We start from the raw sequence: 23,312 nt of genomic DNA on the forward strand, positions 1-23,312 counted from the left end.
AGTAAAATGCCAACGCAAGAGATTAATCAAGTTTTGGTGTTACGTCCAGCCGGAATATCCATTCCCATCCCTTTTGCTCAGCCCAACCGTATTCTGTAATTAATAACGCCCACACACATTCAACAGGATATTGTTTCTTAATGGTGTCTCTAGCCTCCCTATGCATTGCATATTTCGTTACAAAAATATCCTGGAAAGATTAAGGTGAAGAGAATTTAGGGATATTCATTGAGTTTGCTCCAGTTCAGAAAGGACGGTGATAGACAATCCCCCTAAAAATCCATTTCGTGTTAAGTTGCTCATAAATTTATTTGCTTCTTTCGTTAACCTGTAGCTTCTACAATTATATAACTTCTGTAACTATATAGCCATATAATTATATAGAAATACTGAATTCAGGAGTGAGATAATGCTGGAGGTGTCCAGGCATTACTACAATCGACGGGAGTTATGCAATCTTTCTTCTGTTAAGTCGAGACAACAAGTTAGAAAAGAATACATAGCACGCCGACACTGACTTCTAAATTCTTGCTTACGACTAAGAAAAACTAAAAGATGGGGAATGAAGCAACTAAAGCCGCTCCCAAAATGCTAACTACTATGGTGATGAACATTTTATTAAGAAAAGGAGAGAAGTCTCGTCAGTATGAATGTGATACACCACTCCTTCCCTATTTATTTTCTTCTTATTTATTTTTCTATTCATTTATTATTATTGCATTTAAACTCAACGGACTGTCTCCTCTCTGCAAGTATTATTTTAACCACTGCTCCCTTTAGCTCAAGGAAAAGAGTCCTCATCCATTAAGGCCTAATCCCCGTCATGCCTCATTTACTTTGTAGAGATCAGTAAGTAAGCTTTAGCATTCTTTTCCTCCTTCCGTTTTCCTCCAAGAAGCACTTTTCTCGCTTCCATCAGGAATAAGTCCCTCTACTTTTCATTAGTTTTTCTCTATTTGTTTTCTTTTCGGGTCAGGGCTAGATAGGAACACTGGATGTAATGTCCACACGCCTCTAACAAAGAATAAAAATACATGAAGAATCAACAAATAACAAACAAGTGAATCAGGATCAGCAACCAGTGTCTCTGGAAAGCATCTGTGATCAGCTGTGTTTGCTGTGACTCACCAATGCTTGCCCAAACAATCTGCTGTTTGGTATTCGGCAAAGTTATACCACGGGATATGCAGGTATGTATGCAAGACCATTTTCATCTGATGCTCGACTCATCAAAGCACTTTCGTCCTTACAATTATGTCTTCCTAAGTAGAACATTTACTTGATAAAAAAAATACGAATAAAAAATACCTGCTAGTAATAACGCACCATCATAAATTACATCTCATTAAAAATTACGTCTTCCGGTACATCTCATTAATCAACGCAAGGCATTAATCCTAACTTTATTAATGAGTATTTTACAAAAAAAAAAAAAAACTGGTCATTACGACAAGAAAATAATCATCATATCCTTTCTCATCCAAATCTTTTCTTCTTCTGTTGTAACGTCAAAATGAAACAGGTGGTTTTGTATTGTAATGTTATAATCTGATGCTATTCATCACGACACTATAAAGATCAACTTGACCATATTTTGCCTACTAAGGTATGTTTTAATTGCATATCCTTTACATTGCGAAGTGTTTATCGTATTACAACACTTCCTTTGCGAAAGGCGATTTACATAACATCTCTTATGACAAAATAACAAACATCTCTCAAATATATAGTAGTCTCGTGAAAGTTTATAGAGGCACTTGTTTGATTAAATTATTTATTAAAAATGTTAATTTCATAATTGTTTTTAAAAAATCATTCGAAATTAAAGCAAACAGCATTGCTGAAAATAAATTAGCTTCTTCTGGAATGCCGAAAATCTCTGGAGATTAAAAGAATATCGAAGAGTCTCATTTATATTGCCTTTTATATTTGCAAAATGTACCCTTTTTGGCTCGATCTCTGCAGTCGTAGGAGTTTGCCTAGATTTAAAATTTTAATTTCACACCCATTTAACACGATTGTTAAACTGTTTGAGCGTTTGGGGTGAAATGATGATCTTGGGTAATTGTTGATCGATTTCGCCCTGGAAAAACTCGTTTCTTCTGATTCCAGTAACTGGAATTATCATCGAAACTGAAGAATAGTAGATAATTTTGAAAATACAGTAGGCCTGTTAATCTAAGCATGGAATTCAGACACCTTCAATAAGTTTTAAAACTCTGATGGCAGAATGGATTTTAATGCTCTCATTATAAGGAATATAACCCATCCATATCAGCCATTTTTATGGTTATAATTTTTTTTCTGTGTCAGCTGACTCACCCATTTCCAGATCTATGTACTATACATAATAGCGCATAAATATAGAAAAAAATATTTTTCCTTAAAATAATTCCTTCCAATTTATATATGGTGTTTTGTAAATCATTATATTCCTAAGATTATTCAAATACCTGTTCCAAATATTGGACCCCCTCTGCACAAGACTTTTGAATGCGATTTAAAGAGGGACCTTAAGAGTACAACAATATTGGTTAGTATCATTATCCTCTTCTAGGTTAATCCAGTACTTTGGTTCATCCAAGACAGCTGTTTTTCACCTGCAGATCAACCTCATACGTAATGACTTTTATATGCCCTGACACGGTTTTATACTCCTTCAAATCTTGGCTTTTGAATCCGAGTTTTCTTTGTATTCTTTTTTGTTGCATGCAGTTGCTTGGGAATGCCTTAGAGTAAAGGCTTCGTCTAGATTAATCTGGCTATATGCAAGCGCGGGCTTTTGCTCCAGGGATGCCCGCAAAAGCGACAAGGTAAAAGGTCTTGCAGTCCATGGTTTTACTTTCACATCTCGGCCAAGTACAATTGTGTACGCACACGCACACAAACACACACACACACACACACACACACACATATATATATATATATATATATATATTTATTTATATGTATATGTGTGTGTGTGTAGAATGATACAATACGTTATGTAGGTACATGAATGCACAGCATTCACCGCAATGAATTAACGTTGTTTTGATACTCCGTCCAGAAACCAAAATTAGTTTGACGGTTATCCGTCGTTTTGTTTTGCCTGTTTCCGATTCTTTTCTTAACTTCATTACTATGACTACATTCCACAGTGCAAAAAGCGTTCCAGGCTGCAGCCAAGTTTCAGAGACTCATAAATATCAAATTTGTATATTATTAATTTTAAATATACGCGTTTCATAACAGTATTGGCAGAGATAATGCATTAGCTATCAGAAAATAAACTGGTGCAAACCGAACATTTTTGGTGACGTCTGCTACGTTCTGGAGTAAACACCTGATCCAACACTTGTGTCCACAATGCCGGAAATATTTAATACTATACCGTGGCCCCCTGACATTAGCAGACCACAGGGAACAAGTGAGATCTGTAGCTTTAGTACCAATTTATTTTGTTGCTATCGTAACTTATTTTAAGAATTTAAAGCCAATTGTTATTTAGGTCAGAGATTCCTCAGTCGTCTAGGGTCCATTGTATATGGTAAATGTAAAAAATAACACCGAGATGGCTCATAGTGGTGAATTGAGGCATTTCTGGTCCATTTTCGTGTTTTTAAACGAATTTGATATTGATTTTAATGGAAATACATAGGTTCGTTTTTGAGTTGGACGTCGAAGAGAACGACGTATTTCTAGGAAAGAGATGACATCAAAATCAGTCAAAGTATATCCTTACTGAACCTAGAGTATTGCATCTTATGTGGCTATAGGACTGATTCCCCTAGCTATAAACAAATCTGTAGATATTAATTTAAAACTCATGGTCAAGTACAAATGTCAGGTATAGTTTTCTAATAGCTTTTTATATGATTTTGATAACTTGAACATTCGTTTCCTTTGGAAATGCTTGGTTAACTTGTTGCACCCACTCTGTATATCTAACAGTGACAGGCAACCACAGTGGGAATCCAGTTGGGATACATGCAAATTATTGTACGGAAGTGCAGGGATGCCTTGTAACCTAGGGTTCCTAGCCATACCTAAATGGGGTTTGGGTGTTGGCTGGAACACCCTTTCCCCCACCTAACCTTAGGGTGCAGTAAATCATAGAGTGAACTAAAGGATTTATAACCTAACTTAGGATGCCAGGGCTTGCATGATTATACACTCCCACCTAACTTAACCTAGGGCCCAAAAATCATAACGATATTATTTGCTTGCATACATGGCTTACCTTTGAGATTTGTTGCCCTCTAAATTGCCTTGCATTAAAGGAGTGTTGTCTCTGGCCCCCAACAAACCTACCCTAACCATAAGAATAAGATGTGGTCTCCTGCTGTGATCAACTATTATTGTTAAACAAAAGGAGGGAGATTGTAGTTGATTTACCAATTTTGGATGAAAATTAATTTCAAAATCACAAGTAAGACTATTAGAAAACTGTATTTAACATTTTAATCACTTCCAAAGTAGTCATTGTTTTAAGGAGCAACATACTTCCAAATACGTTCTTTTTTCTCAAATTTTCTAAAAATCACATCAAGAACTATCAGAAAAGCCCTAATATTGCCTATTACATATTTAAAGTAATGTCATTTTCATGTCTGCACATATTCAGATACAATTTTCTTAATCAGGACAGTTCACTGAGTTAAAAAAGATATCTAAAATACTGCAATGTTTATCTCCAAAATGTTCTTGATTGCTGACTGGTCAGGTTAATGATTGACCTCACTATACAGTAAGCATGTGTAATTGTTCTCTGATGTCCTGGCACACTACTGGAGAAATGGGGGGAAACAAACAATAAGAAACATGGTGGCAGATAACATTGTAAAGTAAAAAACTAAAACAAGCCAAAATTGCAATCCCAGTGAGTATTTGCAACAGTTTTGTTGTAGAGGAAAATACAGTTTCATAAATTTTATTATAGTAGACATTGATCATGATATTGACGCAGTATTGTATTATTTTTAAAAGTAGTCATTTCCTCAAAATCGGTGAAAATACATGAAAACCACTAGATTCTGCAGATTTAGTGCATCCAAGAGCTTGTTACATGATGGGATAGTAGAAATAAAGTTTTCAGTAATGATGTCGCACATAATGATGTTACAGCATTAAGCTGATTGACCATTGACTTAAGTGATCAGAATTTCAAGGGCAAGAATGCAATATTGTGAATAAATAAAAAAAAAAATTCTTTTGGCTAGATTATTCATGTGCAGACAAAGTCAGTAAAAAGAAAATGTTTTCAGAACAGGTGAAGAATCCATGTATGTAAATTTATCTCTGTTCCATTGTTGCATGACCTTTTGGTACTGTAGTAAATGAATTCCTGTTAGGCCAGATGCAGAGGAGTAAAAATTGTTGTAATGAGGGAAATTTTAATGATTATAAAATAATCATTGAGCTAATTGATCACACATTCTGTTTTAGCAGGTCTACGTGGATAATTAGGTTGTGCAGTGGCTGTAATTATGGGCAAAGGGAGTAATTCAGTAATCCAGCAGAGCAGGATTCATTGTTGAGGGGCTGTTTTTAAACTATGTTATATTTGGAAGTTTAGTCTGTTTATTCATGGTTTTATATCATGTTTATTGAAGGACAGTACATGTAGACCCATATGGTAAATTTATACAAAATGTTTGTAGTACACTACTATGATAAATTAATTTCTTACTGAACATGTAAACATTTTTCGTATTTGGCATTTTTCTTGCGTTTTACGCATTTTTGACCATTGCTGTTGGTACAAACCACTCTCATTGCACTTCTCTTAGCCCTAAATCTAACCATTAAAAGAGAAACCAAAAATCAGTGAATTGTTCTAATAGGAAAGACAAAATATGTAATAAATGTGAGAGAAGCAGATGAAAAAATGTACAATTTATTTGTATAATCAGTAATAATCATAGGAAAGGTGGAAAAGCACTAAAATAGGGTAATGCTATCAGTAATTGCAGGAGTACAGTACATTTTAACCTAACCTATACAGTACTCACATAGGAAACCAGGTTTTACTTGGCAGAGTTGAAGCCTCCCTGCCCTCTTAACTGTGCAAATAAGAGTTTGTACTGTTCTTATAGGGATAAATCCTAACCTAACCTAATATGTGAGCCAGGTCCAACCTACCTGTCCTCCTAATCTAAGTTAGAGCACTGTGTCCTACCTAGCTGAATGGTCATCAAATAACATACAGAATTAATATCTTGTGATGAGTTGTTTCAACTAATGAAAGAGATAGGGACTATATTTAGGTTATACTATGTATGATTCCTTATTTTTAAAAATGTTCTCACTATCTTTCACTTTGGAGAGTTGATAAGGCCATGCTGTACATTGTATTCTGATTGTTTTACTTTGCTATCAGTACAGATAAAGGATCAATGTTATAAATCTGACCAGCAAGTAAACTGCAGCACTGTAAACTGAGGAACATATCACCAAGAAGTTCTTACCTGAAAAATCATTGCAATTAAACATTTTGGTAGTAAATAACAAAAATATTCTTATATTTAGAATAGCCTACAGCATTCACTACATCATTTCTTGACTTGATCCATTGTTTTGTAGAGAAAAATGCTAGAGGGTGAAAATTAATGAAAATCAGTAGCAGCAATATAACATAAAGCTTCTGTTAAATTCTGATCCTATTCAAACCCAAGGTTGTGTGACATATCTCAGACTGAGGTTAGACTAGCCTAGCTGGAAAAATGTGAGATCATTGCAACAATAGTGCATTAACAAATATCTAATGAAGTACTGCACCATGGGAAAGAAGGTGAATATAACTTGGCTAAGGCAGTCTTTGTACAAAAAGCTGCCTTAATGACTTAAGATAGAAATACAGTATATGTTGACTAAAGAAAATAGTGGGTAGGCATATAGGGTGATTTCATGAGTATGTTGACAAACAAAAAGAGACTTGGGGTCACTCCCAATTGTTCTGGTGAATGCTGGCTGGTGGCATACAGTGTTGGTTAAATAATTCCTTGAGGATGTCTTGGGTTAGAGACTCCTTTTTTGATGTCACTGATGTCTTGGGCCCATGGTTCATGTTTGTTAGAGATGTTTGACGTAAGAGGTCTGTTTGAATCTGAATGCTTTCACTGAATAGGTTGACCGAATTTATGTAAAAAGTGCCTTAAGTCACCAGAACAAAGTATATAATAATAAGATCAGAAAGTTTGCTTTTTCTGAAAATTATCAAAACAAAAATGACAAAGATTCATAGAAATTTTTTTGTTAATATAGACTGATGATCCACAATGGGCAACTGGGCTTCCCAATAACCTGTTGTAAGTTGAAACTGAAAATATGGAGATGCACCCTTTATTCATTGACTTTTTAAAATATTTGAAAAATTAATATTTTACCTGTTTACTGTATTAATCTTTCGTGTACTGTATTTTACTGTACATATGTACAGTATTAGCTCTATAATGAAAATACAACTCCTTATCTTTTGAAGACCTAGCCAAACCAAGAAAATGCTATTGAATCATTTAGAGATACAGTGTATTGCTTTCTTAAGAATTGCTGTCTGTAATTATCATGAAAATTTCCATTACAGTAGTCCTCGATGTTGAAATAATTAACGGGGTGATTTTGTTTCTCCTAATGAGAGGAGCTTTTAAATCTGTTATCTGCCACAGTAGCTTATGTTAATCTGCTACCACACTTCAGATAAGCACTTTAGACCCCTGGGTTGTCGTTTATAGATAAAAGGGGAGGCATCTTTATCTGTGGCTTTATTTTAGTTGTCATGTGATCTTTATTTCCTCTTTAAAAGGTACTGAAAAAAGCCAGATAAAATATATAAATACAGTACTGCAGTTTACAAATTTTAGACCAATGTTTATACAGTACAGCATTTTCACGTACGAGAAATATTGTTTGTGGATTATGTATGCATTCCAGTAGAAAATCCTGGTATGCCACAAACATTTAATGATACCAGTGGCTTATCTCTTGATACACAGTTGCAGATTGGTTGCGCTACTAGCTTGATTAATTGTTTCATTCTTATACATTTGAGCACAGCATTTTCTTTGTCTACTTGCTCTAGGCTTCAGGTACATTTTGTGAATGTTTGTTTTGTATATGTATAGTATATGATAGCTTATACAGTATGTTCTTGCTTATAATAGTAAGAACAATTTACAATACAGTAACTTGCAAAGTTTTCATGCAAGCTTCATGTGATCAAATATATTAGTGTAATTTTAAGTAGGGTACTGTACTGTGATTACTTTGTGTTTCTGTAAACACAATTTTATTTTTGTCAACTTAGCACAGTTTCTCATCACGTACACTCAATTTAGAACAAGTCTCAGTGTTATAAGAATTCACCCAAATTTTTAAAATCTTTTATAACATAGACTTGCTGCAACAAATTGTATTTGGAAACCTTTGTTTTAATGAGCTGAACTGTGTATTCCATTATTGAAGAACATTGTAATAACAGGTAACTTTCATCTTTTGACAGAAATGAGTGCGTCTTGTCCCCCACTACAAAGAGTTCCATCAGAGGGTAGCAAGGCTGAGAGGCTGAGATGTCTGGTAGAGACGTTTACTTCAGAGTTTTCTGCAAAGCCACAGTTCTGTGCCAGAGCTCCTGGAAGGTGAATTTTTACTATGCCAGCAAATTTTAATTAATAATGAAATTGAACTATGCATCTTAGCTTAATATTTTTGGGTGAGTGGAGAATAATGAAGATTTATATACATAAAGAATATACCACATGTATTCTTTACGTACAGTATTATTTGGTTTTGTATGGTCATGCTTGTTGTGGAAGAGATTAATGTGTATGATCTGCAATTTTGAGCCAACTAGATTGTTGGATGGGAATGTACGTGGTCATTTGTAGAATGTATGTACATGGAGAAAGCATACCGGACCATTAATCCCATCATTATTTTCCTGGCCTTAATATGTTCAGCTTCACTGTGGTTATCATTTTAACTTAGTGTTAGTAATTTTTTCCAGCTGCCCCTTTTATTTTAGCTGGAGCCAGCTTTCTTTGTTCTTTCAGCCTAAGCACTTTGTTACTACAGTAACTGGTAATCAATCCAATATAGATGTACTAGTTCAGTGTTACCATCTAGGCTAGTCTAGGCCTAAGTTATGTATACAGTATCTTGCAGTAGACTATTTGCTTGCCTACATAATTATTTTAAATGGCTGTTTGTCCTAATAATTTCATGGTAATCTTTCAAGTACATTAATCTTCTTCATGGGGGAATATGCACCATGCCTACATTGCATCAACTGTTTAGATTACTGGAATATTTGGAGCAGAGATAGAAAAATTGTCCTCTACTAATACAGTACAGTATAGTATTTATTGATATTTTTGTTTACAGAGTGAATCTGATCGGTGAGCATGTGGACTACTGTGGCTATGCTGTTTTTCCAATGGCCATTGATTTGGACATCTTGATCGCTGTTGGCAGCAACGCTACTGGCAAACTCAATCTCATTAATGTTGAAGACAGCTACCCAAAGTTCTCTTGTGAAATTAACAACTTTGAGTAGGTATCTATATAGTAGTACATGTAAATCTACATGAGTTTTATGAGCAAAATATTCTTATGAAAGATAGATTTAACTTTTTCACTGCATTTATGATCATCTTGGGAGGTAATACGTAAAAGAGTAATCTCCTTCCTTTCATCATAAATATTGTACATAGTTAACTAGCCCAGCCCCATCAGTTTACATCATGCATAGGATTTGCTGCTGTGTCTCATAATAAAACAAATCAGTTCCCTTTACCAGACAGTGATTGCTTTCACAGAAGAATTGTGTGAAATGAATGTTATTTTCAGTGACTAGTAGTGCCATAGAAACCCCTCAGACCTATTGTCCTGAAAATTCTCTTGTACAGCAATTTGAGTTCGCATTCCACAAATTATATTAACGGTGTAAATACTGGAATATGTTGGTCCCTGTCTATGTGAGCATAAAGGGAAGTAAGGATGACAGTGAAGCAGCCAAAGCTGAAGCTGATATGACCAGATTACAGTGTAAATTTAAGTATCATTCTCAGTGATCATTCAACATCTCTAGGTCCCTCATCTTTAAGAAATGGCAGACTTTATAGAATAATTAATCTGATAAAAAAAACTGAAATAGACCAAGCCTTTCATTTTTTTAATCAAAAGGTCTGCCTCATTGCATTAATTTTATCTCTTCAAATTCATCAAGCTCATTTAACGTGGATATTTGATGAATAGCCTACATAACAAAATCCCTGTATGCAGAGAATGCAGGTCAATATTAACAATTATACATATCATATGAAGATGTCCAAATTTCAACCCACAGCAAATGTCAGGTTTTGAGAAAAAAAAATTTACTAAAAAATATCAGAATTGTCGTCTTTTTCAAGTTATCCAGTTATTAAACTTTTAAGGAACTGGAACTTATTAGATAAAATCTAAATCTTATTGTTAAAGACAAACCCTTTGGCTTAGCATTATGAAAGTTGAGTACAGTATTTCATCTTACTGATCTGTTTAAACTACTAGGGAAATAATATTACTGTAACTGTTCTTAGCTCAGTTTAAGATATGTTTAATGTTGAGACTACCAGCTGAATACATCCCTTGTAGCCAGATTCCAGCATTGTATACAATAGACTTTTAAAGATTTCTTAGCTTCTGTAATCACTTTTTGCTTGTTCAGTTCTTCAGAATGCTTAATAACTATTACCTGTACATTGCTTTCCACCCAAGCAACTCACCATAATTAGGATAAGAGATATCTCCATTACATACAAATAATGGAAGATTTGTGATTTTTATATCCAACATAAAGACTTTTAAATGACGATGTAGAGTTTGGGACTTCTGGAAGTGGCAGATCTCGCCTGGGAAGATTAAAAGATCTTTATAGAGTGTCTCCATTTTCAGCAGCTATCTAGTTGTACAGAAGATATTACTTTATAAACAAAATAAGAGGATTTTACAGTATATGCAAGACAAATTTTGACATTTATCTCTTAGGTACTACAGTACTTGTTAGTTTGCTGAAACATCCGTTATGCTGGATGTTAACCAGTTACATTGTACATAATACCACAGATACTTTTTTGAGAACCCCACTTGGGCAGTGAAGACTTATCCCCTCATAGAAGTTTGATAGCTCATAAATTGGTAAATTTTTTTTCAAATTTGTTCACTAAAAGTTTTTGCTAGTGAATTCTTAAAAGTTTAAATGTAAGCACTTATAATTTTCCCCATTACAGAATAGACAAGAGCCATCCTACTTGGTACAATTATATACTGTGTGGCGTACAAGGCATACAAGAAGAGGGGGGGCGGAATGAACCTTTTACTGGTCTTGATATGGCTGTGAGTGGGAATATTCCCCCATCATCTGGGCTGTCTTCCTCCTCTGCTCTTGTTTGTGCCTCAGCCTTAGCCGTTGCTCATTCACACAAGCTGTCGATAAGTAAGGAAGATTTTGCTGAGATCTGTGCCCGTTGCGAAAGGCATGTAGGAACACAAGGTGGAGGAATGGACCAGGCCATTTCTTTCCTAGCTACTGAAGGTATGATATTTTACCACTTTTTCAGAGTTATGACACCTACAGTACTTTAGTTTACTACTGTAGTATTCAAAATTAAATGTGATCATGCATTTAACTGGATGAAATTTGGCAACCCCATGCCTCAGTTTCAGACTAGAACTTTTAACAGAACTATTTTCTACATCAAATATATTCTGACTTCCATTCACATTTGTCTGCTTAAAACTCTTAAAACACAGAAACTTGGAATGAAATACCTATTTCTATTTTTTTTACCCTAGGGACAGCAAGAGTGATTGAATTTAATCCTCTGAGGTCAACCCCAGTGAATCTGCCATCAGGTGTGTCATTTGTGGTGGCTAACAGCTTGGCCCCCATGAATAAAGCAGCCAATTCTTATTATAACTGTCGGGTCATGGAGTGCCGTCTCGCTTGCCAGATTATGGCAAAACAGGCAGGTATAGTTTCTTATTTTATGTTAATTTTGTTGATATATTGACGGAGCAATTAAAAATATCAGTTAATTTCTAAGTACTGTACCTAAAGTTCAAGAAGTCTAATACATCATAGCACAGAAGCATTTATTTTACATTTGTGCTAAATTTTTCAAGTATAAAGTTGAAACTGGTTTTTATTATTACATTTGCTTTTAAATGGCAGAATATATCTGGCTGTTGTGGAGCAAAGTACTGTACAGTACTGTACTGTGATTCTTTCTAATTTCCTTTGAAGAATGTTAGTATGAAGGGACAGAAGACCAGGAAGGGAAATGAAAATGAAATGAGTTCCAAATACTGTACTGTAAATACTAGTTGACTAATTTTGTGATGGATAGTACCACAGATTTAAATATAATGTAACGATCTGCTTAGAGATTGATGGGTAGCATATTGTCTGGTTACCTGTGTATAAACTGCACAGTGTGAAGTGACTCTCAGTAATGGGGGACAGTGAGTAAGTCTTATGGCAAGATATGAGTAACAAAATGCTTTACATGAAAAACAAATTAAGGTGGCGGGGGTAATAGGGTCCTCTTGAATATTAAGTGATGTAATGTACCCATAAACCTCTTCTTTTTGGTGCCAGTCTTAATTTTGTTATTTTATCATTTGGCTTCATGGTGAATAATAAAAAATCAAATACAGTATACTACCAATTTGTATACAACACAGGTCATGGGTATAGGGAGGTAAAGAAACAAAGATCACATTTTACAATATATTTTCATAACTGATAATTATTTAGACCAGTCATCATATGTCCATATTAAATGACTAAAACCATAGACAGACTAAAGAAATGAAAAACTGAGACATGAAAGGTTTAGGCAGATGCAGTTAGTATCAGAAATGGTGATCCAGTGCCATGTAGTTCAAAAACTGATTTGGAACTTGTATCATGAATTAAAGCAACACCTGCTCTTGACTTCAGTTCATGAATCTTTAATCAGTAGTTTGTAAAGCACTAGGTGGCGCATCACTCTACATTTTATTACTTAGTGCACTGCACAAAATTGCAGGTATGAGGATATTCTTGTATTATGAAGATCATTAAATTTATTTTCAGGGCTTTTAGGAAAAACTTTGTGACCATGTGATAACATTAACTCTAATATTGCCTAATTTACTTGCTGACTTGACATTATGGTATTACTAAAAGTATACTGTAGTTGAAGAACACTTTGATGCTAATGTGATTTAACATATTCTAACAATCAACAGGTCTAGCTTGGAAAGAGTATCAACGTCTTGGCCAACTTCAGAAAGTGCTTGGTAAAAGCCTTCCTGAGATGATGACTCTTGTGTCACGCACTTTTGAATCTCGCCCATACAGCAAAAAAGAGATTTGCAAGTTACTTGGTACTTCTGAGGAGGATTTAGATAAAGTATGAGTGATAGTTTTTATCTGCATTTAACTGAGAATAAATGACATCTTTGATGCCTTGTATTTTTTAGTTTTATGCAAATCTTCCACCTTCAGTTATGCTAAAATAGTGTGTCAATTAAGTGATTTTCATTTTCAACATTTGTATTTTCCTCTTTTGCAGACTACCTTAAGTGAAAACACTAGGAGCATCGAAGAATTCTTACTTCATGATAGAGCACAACACGTTTTCTCAGAGGCGCATCGTGTGTGGGAGTTCAAACGGATCTGTGATGAAAAGAGTGATAAATCTGTAGAGGAACTTGGGAAGCTGATGAAGGAGTCCCACTTGTCTACAAAACTACTTTATGAATGTTCACATCCTAAACTTGATAAACTAGTGGACCTTTCTGAGGGTGTAACATTTGGTGCCAGGCTAACAGGAGCTGGGTAAGTAAAGAGTATAGTAATTAGATACATGTAATTCATAACACTTTCGTAAATTCTTTTTAATATTCTGTAAGATTTTCTTTTTGTCACTAGGACAAATGTTCAGAGCTATTTGATACTCCCACCATCATCATTGGTATTATGGACAACAGGTCCGAGTATTTCAATTTCTCAATAACTTTCAAAGCTTATGAGATGCAGTTATCATGTTTAGAGGTTTTCTTCCATACTGGAATACTTTCAGGTCCAGTGACTCCCATATACTGCTGCAACCTATGATGGTGAATGAAGGCCAAGGTTATACGTGGAACTCTATAACTTTTTTGTATAAAAATTTTTCTCTGTTCTCATATAATCCTTTTTTTTTATACCCTAGTTGTTTCTTAGGTTCTTTTGTTAAAGTCATCTCTTATGTAGGTACTTCTTGAATTTTTTCTTGCATGTCATGCTGTAAGCAAAACTAAAGGTTCTGTGTCATCTCTCTTAGGCCACTTGCCTTAGTGCTGTCTGCCTTTACTTTTCTTCTATTCATCTTGGCCGCTTCCCATTTAATAGTCCAGTCTTGTTTAACTGTTTTGCTCCTGTTTTCACTCTTTAAGAAAGATTCATTGAATCAGCACTATGAGTCTATAAGTAACATGTTGGTATGGATTAACTACTGTACTGTTGTACTTCAGAATAATAACTTGTGAACCTTCAAAAATAAAAAATAAGGACCTAAAACTTCTGTAACTGATGAGGCAGTGTAAATTAATTTCTTAAATGATGTGCTTCTATTTCATAAGTCACGTGTGCAGTGAGGCTTTTACCATTTCTGATGACCACCAATTTTGTTTCAGATGGGGTGGATGCATGGTTGCTATGGTCAAAGAGGAAGAGGCTGAGGAGTACAAGGAATTGTTAGTGAAAGAATACTACAGTCAAGAAGCTAACACTAAGGATAAGGATATAAACTCTGTACTTTTCAGTTCTCAGCCCAGCCCTGGAGCTTGTATTTATGAATTTTAGTGCAAAAATGTTAATGCTTTCAAGCAGTCTGATGTGAATCTGTGGTTACTTTCTAATTTTGTTCTCTTGAAGTCAAATACTTTAATTTCATTCATCTTATGCCTTGTTTTGGTTTAATATGCACATGTGAGAACCCAAAGATTTTATATGGAAAAGGTCTATGTCTGGTGCTTAACACTGATGTTTGATTTTATTTTCTAGTTTCTTGTGTATTTATTTGTTGCTGTATTTGTTGGTGTCTTTTTTTGCTTCTTTCTGAATTTCTCCTTAGTACAGTATTCATTTTTATTTATTCAGGTGGTGAATTGTTTTATCATTGTATGTTGTAGTCACAGGAAAAAATTTAGAAATTCCATAATATAAAAAGTTAAAATGGGAAAGTTTATTATTGTCTGATGTGTGGAATAGGAGTATAAGTTCTGTTATTGAATTTTAATACTGTATGTGCTATAAAAGATGGAAGCTTATGATCTTTGGCCTGTGGAATCATAATAAATTACTGTACAGTTTTAATTAGTTCAGATGAAAGTTCATTAGCATGTAAGAGAAAATTTTTAAGTTTTTTCCTGTGATCTATAATGAAAGTATTTTAGTACAATACTTACAACTTACTAACAATTGAAATGGGCCAGTAAGTGTAATAACACAGTTTTATGTAATATTTTGTACCTGAAAACTGTCTTGAATAGAAAATGTTAGAAGATGCCATGAAAGCTATATATTTGGCAAGGATATATAGTATTGTATATTAGAGGTTATCAACATAAGTTTAATATGCTTCTTTATTGTTTGATACTGCATTTATGAACTTCTTTTTAATTTTATTTCAGGCTGTTACTAAGGAAATCAGTGAATAATTTCACCAGCATCAGAAGCTATTACTTTACATTTATTTTGTAATTTTGCCAAAAATTTAAAATTGAACTAGTAAAGATGAATCATAGATCAGCAGTAATGTGTGAATCAGTATTGTTTTTATTTAAATAGTACTGTATAAAAAGTTTACGTTTCAATTTTTCACCTAAACTTTGGTTGATATTTCTTGATATTTTTGTATGGATAAGAGCTAGTTTCTCTACTTTATTAAAAGCTACAGTGATTTTTAATAGCATGTACTACTAAATGGTACATGGCAAATTGAACACGGGCTCAATGATTGTTTATTATATTTCACAATGAAATTAATTTGGCTTCATGATTACTGTAATTATTTTTCATCAGCTCTATCAAGATTGTGAATTTTTAAGTCATAAATTCGCTAAGAAGCTTTATATTTGGTTGCTACCTCAATGATGTTTGTAAAGAGCATTGAGAATGTAATGTACATCGTTGCTAGTGAATTGAAAAGCATCCTAACTATGTTAGCACTTTAAATAAGGTTTTTATTAAGCAACATTCAAGAAATGTTATTTCAAGCTCTGCCTTTGCATTTGAAAAATGTTCAAAAACTGTGAAGACTTTACCTACTTTGTTACCATTTTGTCTCAGGTCAGGAAGAACTGATATATAGTACACAACATAATGTACTAGGCATTTATTTTACTTCTAGAGTAGTTTATACTGGTAGAAAATTATAGCTTTTTTTGTGTCAAATCTTTGAGCCCATTATTGATTGCTTTATAGCCATATACATTGTATTTATAGCAAGGTTGAATATTTTTAAAATACCACCGCTATGTGGTATGATGTGCAATATTATTTTTTCTGCCTTACTTTTAAATGTTGTATTTGTCTGTTATTTATTGAAATACTGTATTTACATATGTAAGTAGATGAGAGTCAGGAAGCACAAGAGATGGAGGTACAGTAATGTGTAACATAAGTGAGTTACAGGCTAACGAAGAGCAAGAGCTCATGCCAGCACAAGGCTGGCTTAATCTAGATAGACGGATAGATAGAACATAAGTGACAGCATCCATTTCACACTACAGTACTGTACGGTATTTGTCTTTGTTGTGCAATGTAGTATGATCTGAATAAGTGTTGCAGCTTTTACAGTATCACACACTATTTAACACAATGGTGTAATTAAAATACCCAATACTATCATTTCAGGTTACATTACAATACTTGGCACAGCATATAACAGCAACTTCATACAGTACTTCATTTTCCATTTTCATAGACTGACAAACTAAACATTATTAGAGTGAAAAACCTTAGCATGCAAAGGTGGAAGAATTTAACATTAAGGTCTATTTCTCTACACTGAAGGCCTTTTCACCTCTGTATACTGCGGGACTATTACAATCTTTACACAGAAAGACCCTTACATTCTTCTGATTTCTTGGAGGCAGTGTCATTGTCAGTTTTATGGACATCTTGTGAAGTTACACCACCAGTAAAGACCTCAGAAGGTGCTCATGTTGTCACAAGAGACATCACTTGCTATTATTGTCAATAGTCATTTATTTATCTAACCATGTGATAATGCTATCCACTATATAAATGCATTTTTTAATACTATCCACTATATAAATGTATTTTTTATCTCAATTACCCTTTAAAGTAAATCCTTAGTTTTCTGTAGATTTGGTTATTACATAGGCCTATGGCATAGGATACTGTACTAAAATTGAGAGACATTGCTTTTCAGCAGTCCTTAAAAGAAAATTTTCATAGGATATGATGTATAACTCAGCAAGCACAAATTAATCAAGCTTCCTACATGAGATTTAAATTGTATTGTCGTCATTGGGAAATGGATTAATCAGATTTATATGCACTATGATGATGGGACATGAGAAACTTTGTGGCTACTGTGTTAGTGTCAGGATACAGAAAGATGCCAGAAAATCTCCATGTGTTACAGTGCCTGTAGACTGAACAATATGATTTTAATTAAATTTTTCTGTAATGTTTTAACTTAAGCAATTATTTACTGCACTAACCACTCCTTTTGACATTGTAAACAAAGTGGCCCATTAACTTAAACTTATCCCAACTAAAGAATAACTTGTTTACTGCATTAGACTTACCTCAACTAAAAGGCTTGTCTACTGCAATAGACTTACCTTAACTGAAAGGCTTGTTTACTGCATTAGACTTAACTAAAAGGTTTGTTTACTGCATTAGACTCTACTAAAAGGCTTATTTACAACATTAGACTTACCTTAACTAAAAGCCTTGTTTACTGCATTAGACTTATCATAACTAAAAGGCTAAGCACTGTGTTCATTAATAGAGGTAGTTGGGTTACCTTAACATCTATAAAACGTAGGAATTGAATCTTGCTACTTGTCAGTAGGTGTAGTCTCTCATTTAACAAACTCAAGATTAGAGGAAATAGGATCATGTTTGACATGACATATACTGCAGGACTGAACACTTGTGATGAAATATGTATCAATGTCATGTCATTTATTTTTTCTGTGAGAAAAAATTTAATTTTTATTCTACTTTCATCGCTGAAGAAATTTCCACTCCTTTTGACAAAGTTAGATAATAAGAAATTAAAGGCTTTAACAGTACCTTTGGATCATATTAGCATGGCATGGGTACTTTGAAAATTATTATGACCTCACGAGACTGAAGAATTGCACTGTTCTTAAAATAAAAATTATGGAATGCATAGCTGTTTCATGATACTTCTTCTGACCAAGTATTACACTTCTGGGTTCTTCTTGACCAACTGACTACACTTTTCCTATCTCAGAATTTAATAGCCAACACCATTTAAATTTTCTTGATTGGAGTTACTGGCACTATTAATTTTGAAATCTTAATGTTTGATCTTTCAGTTGATACAATCCGACATCAAACAATTCTCAGCACAAAAGGTATGACTTTCACTAACAAAATGACAGATTTTTGAGGGTATGAAAGTATAGAAAAGTTTACTTGCAACAGTTTGTTTCTTGATTAAAAGCTGGAATAATTTATGAGATTTCATAAGATTCACCAACACTGTAATTTGTGCCATTATCTCTCAGGGATACTATATGCTGTGGTGTACCAAAGACTCATAGATTTTAATCATGTCCAAAAGACCTTTGAGACAATTTAACTGTTTAGATTTCTGACGCCAGAGAACCAGAATCCACTAAAATTACAGTATTTGGGGAAGTGTCTTTCCAGTATTCCAACATGCAGTATATTGCTTTCACTTAATCCCCTCAATACAGATGTATGTTCCTTTCGTTTTTCGTTAAAGCCTTCAGCAGAGTGAAATCTGCAAAAGAAATTGTCATGGTGTCCAGCCCTTTGGAAACTGACATTTTGACAGACCAGAATATATACTTGATGTCTAGCCTGAAGCTTGATGTAGTGAAAGGCCTGGATAACCAGCAGGAGAATAATTATTTTGTGAACAGCCTGCAGATCAACTGGATCTGCCTGGGGGAGACTGACTTTATGACTTGTTCATTAACCATACCAACCTGTAAGATTCGGTAGGTTTTTCAGGATACTAGGAGTATAGCAGCATTTCACATTTGGACTTCCTTAGAACTACTAACCTCATTTGACCTTGGAGATACCTATTATGCCCAGTACTGTGGAAGATAATGTTAGTTTGGGTATGGTAGTACGTGAAAAGCAATTCATGTTGAAACTGTCAAAATAAAGTCCCAGTTGGAGGATCTAAAGGTCCCATTTGCCACTTGATCCCAGACTGACTTCATAAGAGAAGACAAATGGAATGAAATTGAATGTAAAATTTAGGCCTAAGGCCAAGCACAGGGACCTATGAGGTCATTCAGCATTGAAAGGAAAAAGGTTTTAAAGGTGTAACAGGAGGAAAACCCCATAGTTGCACTATGAAACAACTGTTAGGAGAGGATGGAAAATAAGATGGAAGGAAGAATATGAATGGAGGTGCAGTAAAGTAACGAAAGGGGTTGCAGCTAGGGGCCAAAGGAATGCTACAAAGTACCATAAATAATGCCTACAGTGCACTGACATCACTACCCCACTATGGGGTGAAAAGACAAATGGCTCCAACTATTTTAATGGTTAGGGCACACCAAAAGTAGATGAGATTTCATCATGGAATTCGACAACCAGTACTGAGGTCTCCGTGCATCATTGTGAGTATCCTTACCTAGTGGCATATATTGCTACGTAGACAATACTATTCATTAACAATGGTGCTACTTAACTGTTATGAGGATTATATTACACAATCCATGTAAGTGCCACGCCACAGTTCTGAATTACAGTAACTATTTCCAGCTTGATAAAGATGAACTGGATGAGATAACTAAAGACCTATAAACAATTACTTTCCTCCCTGATAGTGATTTTGCACCAATAAAAAAGTTTGTTTGTGGAAGGACTTGCAATATACAATACTTTTAGTTACATACGTATAAACCTTATTTTACTGGAAATATCAGCTGCCCAGCCCTTCCAGTTAGCACATATCACTTGTACAAAGTGAGAGCTTGCAAAGTGATATATTAGGAAGGTCTCACCCAACATTAACCACTGCTTCACTTTTTGTTAAGAACAAAATTTACACTTGGGTTAACCATAACTACAAGCTGGTAGAAAAAAGTAGAGTATATATTTTTTGAAGTTTTGTTATATTGTCCTTAACCAGAATTAAGGTATTGAGAGTTGTCTTGTAGTTTTAAATATAATTCCTGTCATACTACTGTTTCATTAGATTAAAAACATGACATTAATATCTAAAAGACTTGTGCTCATACAAATACATAGAGCAGACTGTCGTTGAAATTATTTGTATTCTTTACTTATTTGAAAAATAATTTTATAAAAGTTCTCAATACATCAGTTATGAAAATTTGGTTTGCAGTATCATGGACAAATACAAAAAATATTTGTTCAAACTACGGCCCCTTTAATCCTGTAAATTTTTATATAAAGCACCATTATATGTGTTGAATATTTGTAGGAAAGTCATTGTTAACAATATAAAAAATTTAACATATGCTCCAAGTTAAGTATATCTTAGTTTTACCAGACCACTGAGCTGATTAAGCTAAGAGTTACCAAGATATTTTCATATAATTACAAAATGAAGAAATTACCACTAAAGGAATTGACATCCTTTTGACTATCACTGCTCCTAAGTAAAATCCCACTCTCAAAGGTAGTTGCCATGTGCAGTAAAAAGTTTGAGTATCCCATCATCTGAAGAAAACCTGTTACCCTGGGCTCAAAATAGACAAAGCGCACAAGCCGTGAGGTGCAGGGTTGTCACTAACAGTAATTTTTCTATATCACTACCCTACTGTCAATGGCACATTGTAGCAATATCCATAGATGATTGAGTTAGAGAAATATACTCACTAGTAACCCATTATACCGTACAGCAAAAATATACAGAACACTGTACATATTGATGAACTGCATTTTATTTCCATAATTCAGAGCTTTAAAAGTTCATGCTCATCCGAAAGTCAACAACATAAATCACAAACTACTGTGTTACCAATCAAACACAGAAATGTTTTACTAAATCTGATACAGTATAACATAACTGCGTAAACCATGAAATACATTGCTGAATCATAATTCAGACATTATAATACTGCCAACACTTTCTTTTCACTTAAAGAATAAACAGAAGCATGCCAAGATGATGGGGAGTAGGTTACATTTGGTCAATGGCACTGAAAATCTTCTCTCAATTTTGAGAAGCTGTGACAGGACTTTAAGTCCAAATTATCAGGAGGAGGGTTTCTTGCTCAGTAGACCACACCAGCTGTAGTGAACATTACCTAAGTTCGGCATCATGAAAGAAATACTTATTTACAAAATAAATCAATAAAGGATATTCTAGCAGAAGGTAATAACTTTTCAATTAATAATATCATTCTCTTCTTAAACAAAATGAAATTGATAAGTAAAATATAATCTTCCCCTCTTTTCCCTCCATTTTTTTTTTCTCTCTTTCCCTCTTGATTTTTTTTCTAATTCCCCCCCTTTTTTTTATTGTTTATTTATTTATTTAACTACTTAATTTTTTATGTACTCTTTCCCCCTTTTTTTCCCAGCCCGAGAAGAATCCTAAAAGAGTTCAGAGGTCTGGTTAAACAAATCATTTATAACTAACTAACTACTAGTGTTATGATGGCTAACCTATGTCTCTGTAGATGGTGATGTTGCCGTGGTTTTATCAGAAGTGCAATCTTTGCAGATGACTGAATATGGTCAGCAAGAAGCAGAAAATGGCAGCAAAGTAAACACAAAGGCATCAACCCCTTTTGGAATATTTTTTTTTACAAGAAAATTTTAAGAAAAATACGGGGCTTAATCGCTTCATTTATTAGTTAAAATCAAATTGCGTCAATTCAGGAAGCTGATATTAAATTAATTCCAATTCATCAAAAAAGAAGTGCTCTGGCAGTCTGGACAACCTAGGTATGCCTGGAGTCTCAAAAAAGCCATACCTAAGTCTCTCTCAAAATGCAGGATGGTCTAAAGCTGGGTGTAATTGGGGGTTATCTGATGTTGTGACTGCCTAGGTCATTCACGCCAAACACCAATTAAAGGAACATCTTGCAATTTATACTTTCAGGCAAATCTTAAAACTTCATTTTTCTGTAGGCCAGCCTCTGAACTAGATGAAAAACAAAACTAAAATTACAGTATAAGTAGTTTGAAAGAACAACTACATCCTGACTAAACATATCAGTCCAAGCTGATAACTAGACACACAACCTCTGTAACTTACATTTATACTTAAAAAAACTGGGCCTCTCCCAGGTCCACGAATTGAAGATCACCAATAAATTGACTGCTACAGGTTAGCTAGTGACTCCATAATGGAACAAACAGAAAAAACAACACAGACCCAAATTATAGTGAGGGCAATAAAGTAACTGAAAGTATAAACCATTTTCAAGAAACACAATGAGCCCCAAGTACAGCATCTCATATTAGCACAGAAGCTTTAAAAAATTCTAAGAACAATAAAAACACTTAGGAAGACAGATGGAAAATAATCCAGCATTTGTGAAGCAAGTTAAAATTACTACAAGGAAAACTGAAGATGTATACCTAAAATCGTGAGATGTGCCTGGCAACACAAATCAACTCAGTCACAGCAAGACAGCATTGTGTTTAAGACCTCTTTTCTAATAAAGAGACACTTTAAATTCTTAGAGAGGCAAATTGAATTATTTACAAAATAGAAGATTATTAGATGATTCCTTGAAGTATTCCGCAGTGGAATGATAAACCAAGCTGGATTCAGCTCCATCAGATTGACAGTGCATTTTAGCAACAGACCAATCCATGAGCATGAAGTGAACTTTCCAAGGCATTCACCTATTTATTTCTATGGCGAAAATATGTGTAAAATTACAAATTTTAAATCAATTTGTACTTTTCATAATTAACAAACCTGCAGTCTTAATGTAAGGGGAAAATTCTCTAGTGCCTGCTGGAATCCATTAAAAAAAGTACAAGAATGAGTGGCCCAATTCACACAGTCAAACATACTATGAAGATAAAAGGAGTATGAGACATGAAGTCAATGGGAAAATTA

The 23,312-nt window shown here is 34.2% G+C and overlaps 1 protein-coding gene across 3 annotated transcripts in view; it reads left to right on the top strand.

Annotated features, from left to right (window-relative positions):
- Galk (N-acetylgalactosamine kinase) overlaps positions 1-18,425 on the top strand; it is a 39,713-nt gene extending 21,288 nt beyond the window's left edge. Inside the window, exons 1-8 of one of the 3 annotated variants that reach the window (XM_067104953.1) lie at positions 3,051-3,412; positions 8,483-8,618; positions 9,364-9,531; positions 11,250-11,554; positions 11,815-11,991; positions 13,255-13,418; positions 13,581-13,846; positions 14,686-18,425. In XM_067104953.1, the coding sequence (XP_066961054.1) occupies positions 3,352-3,412; positions 8,483-8,618; positions 9,364-9,531; positions 11,250-11,554; positions 11,815-11,991; positions 13,255-13,418; positions 13,581-13,846; positions 14,686-14,854 (1,446 nt within the window). In that variant the 5' untranslated portion in view covers positions 3,051-3,351 and the 3' untranslated portion in view covers positions 14,855-18,425. Of the gene's footprint in view, positions 1-3,050; positions 3,413-7,939; positions 8,070-8,482; positions 8,619-9,363; positions 9,532-11,249; positions 11,555-11,814; positions 11,992-13,254; positions 13,419-13,580; positions 13,847-14,685 lie in introns of those variants that run through there. The other 2 variants (XM_067104954.1, XM_067104955.1) reach the window with 2 other exon arrangements.
- The last annotated feature ends 4,887 nt before the right edge of the window (positions 18,426-23,312 follow it).

The sequence above is a fragment of the Macrobrachium rosenbergii genome, chromosome 6 (assembly GCF_040412425.1).
Source record: "Macrobrachium rosenbergii isolate ZJJX-2024 chromosome 6, ASM4041242v1, whole genome shotgun sequence".
NCBI lineage: Eukaryota > Metazoa > Arthropoda > Malacostraca > Decapoda > Palaemonidae > Macrobrachium > Macrobrachium rosenbergii.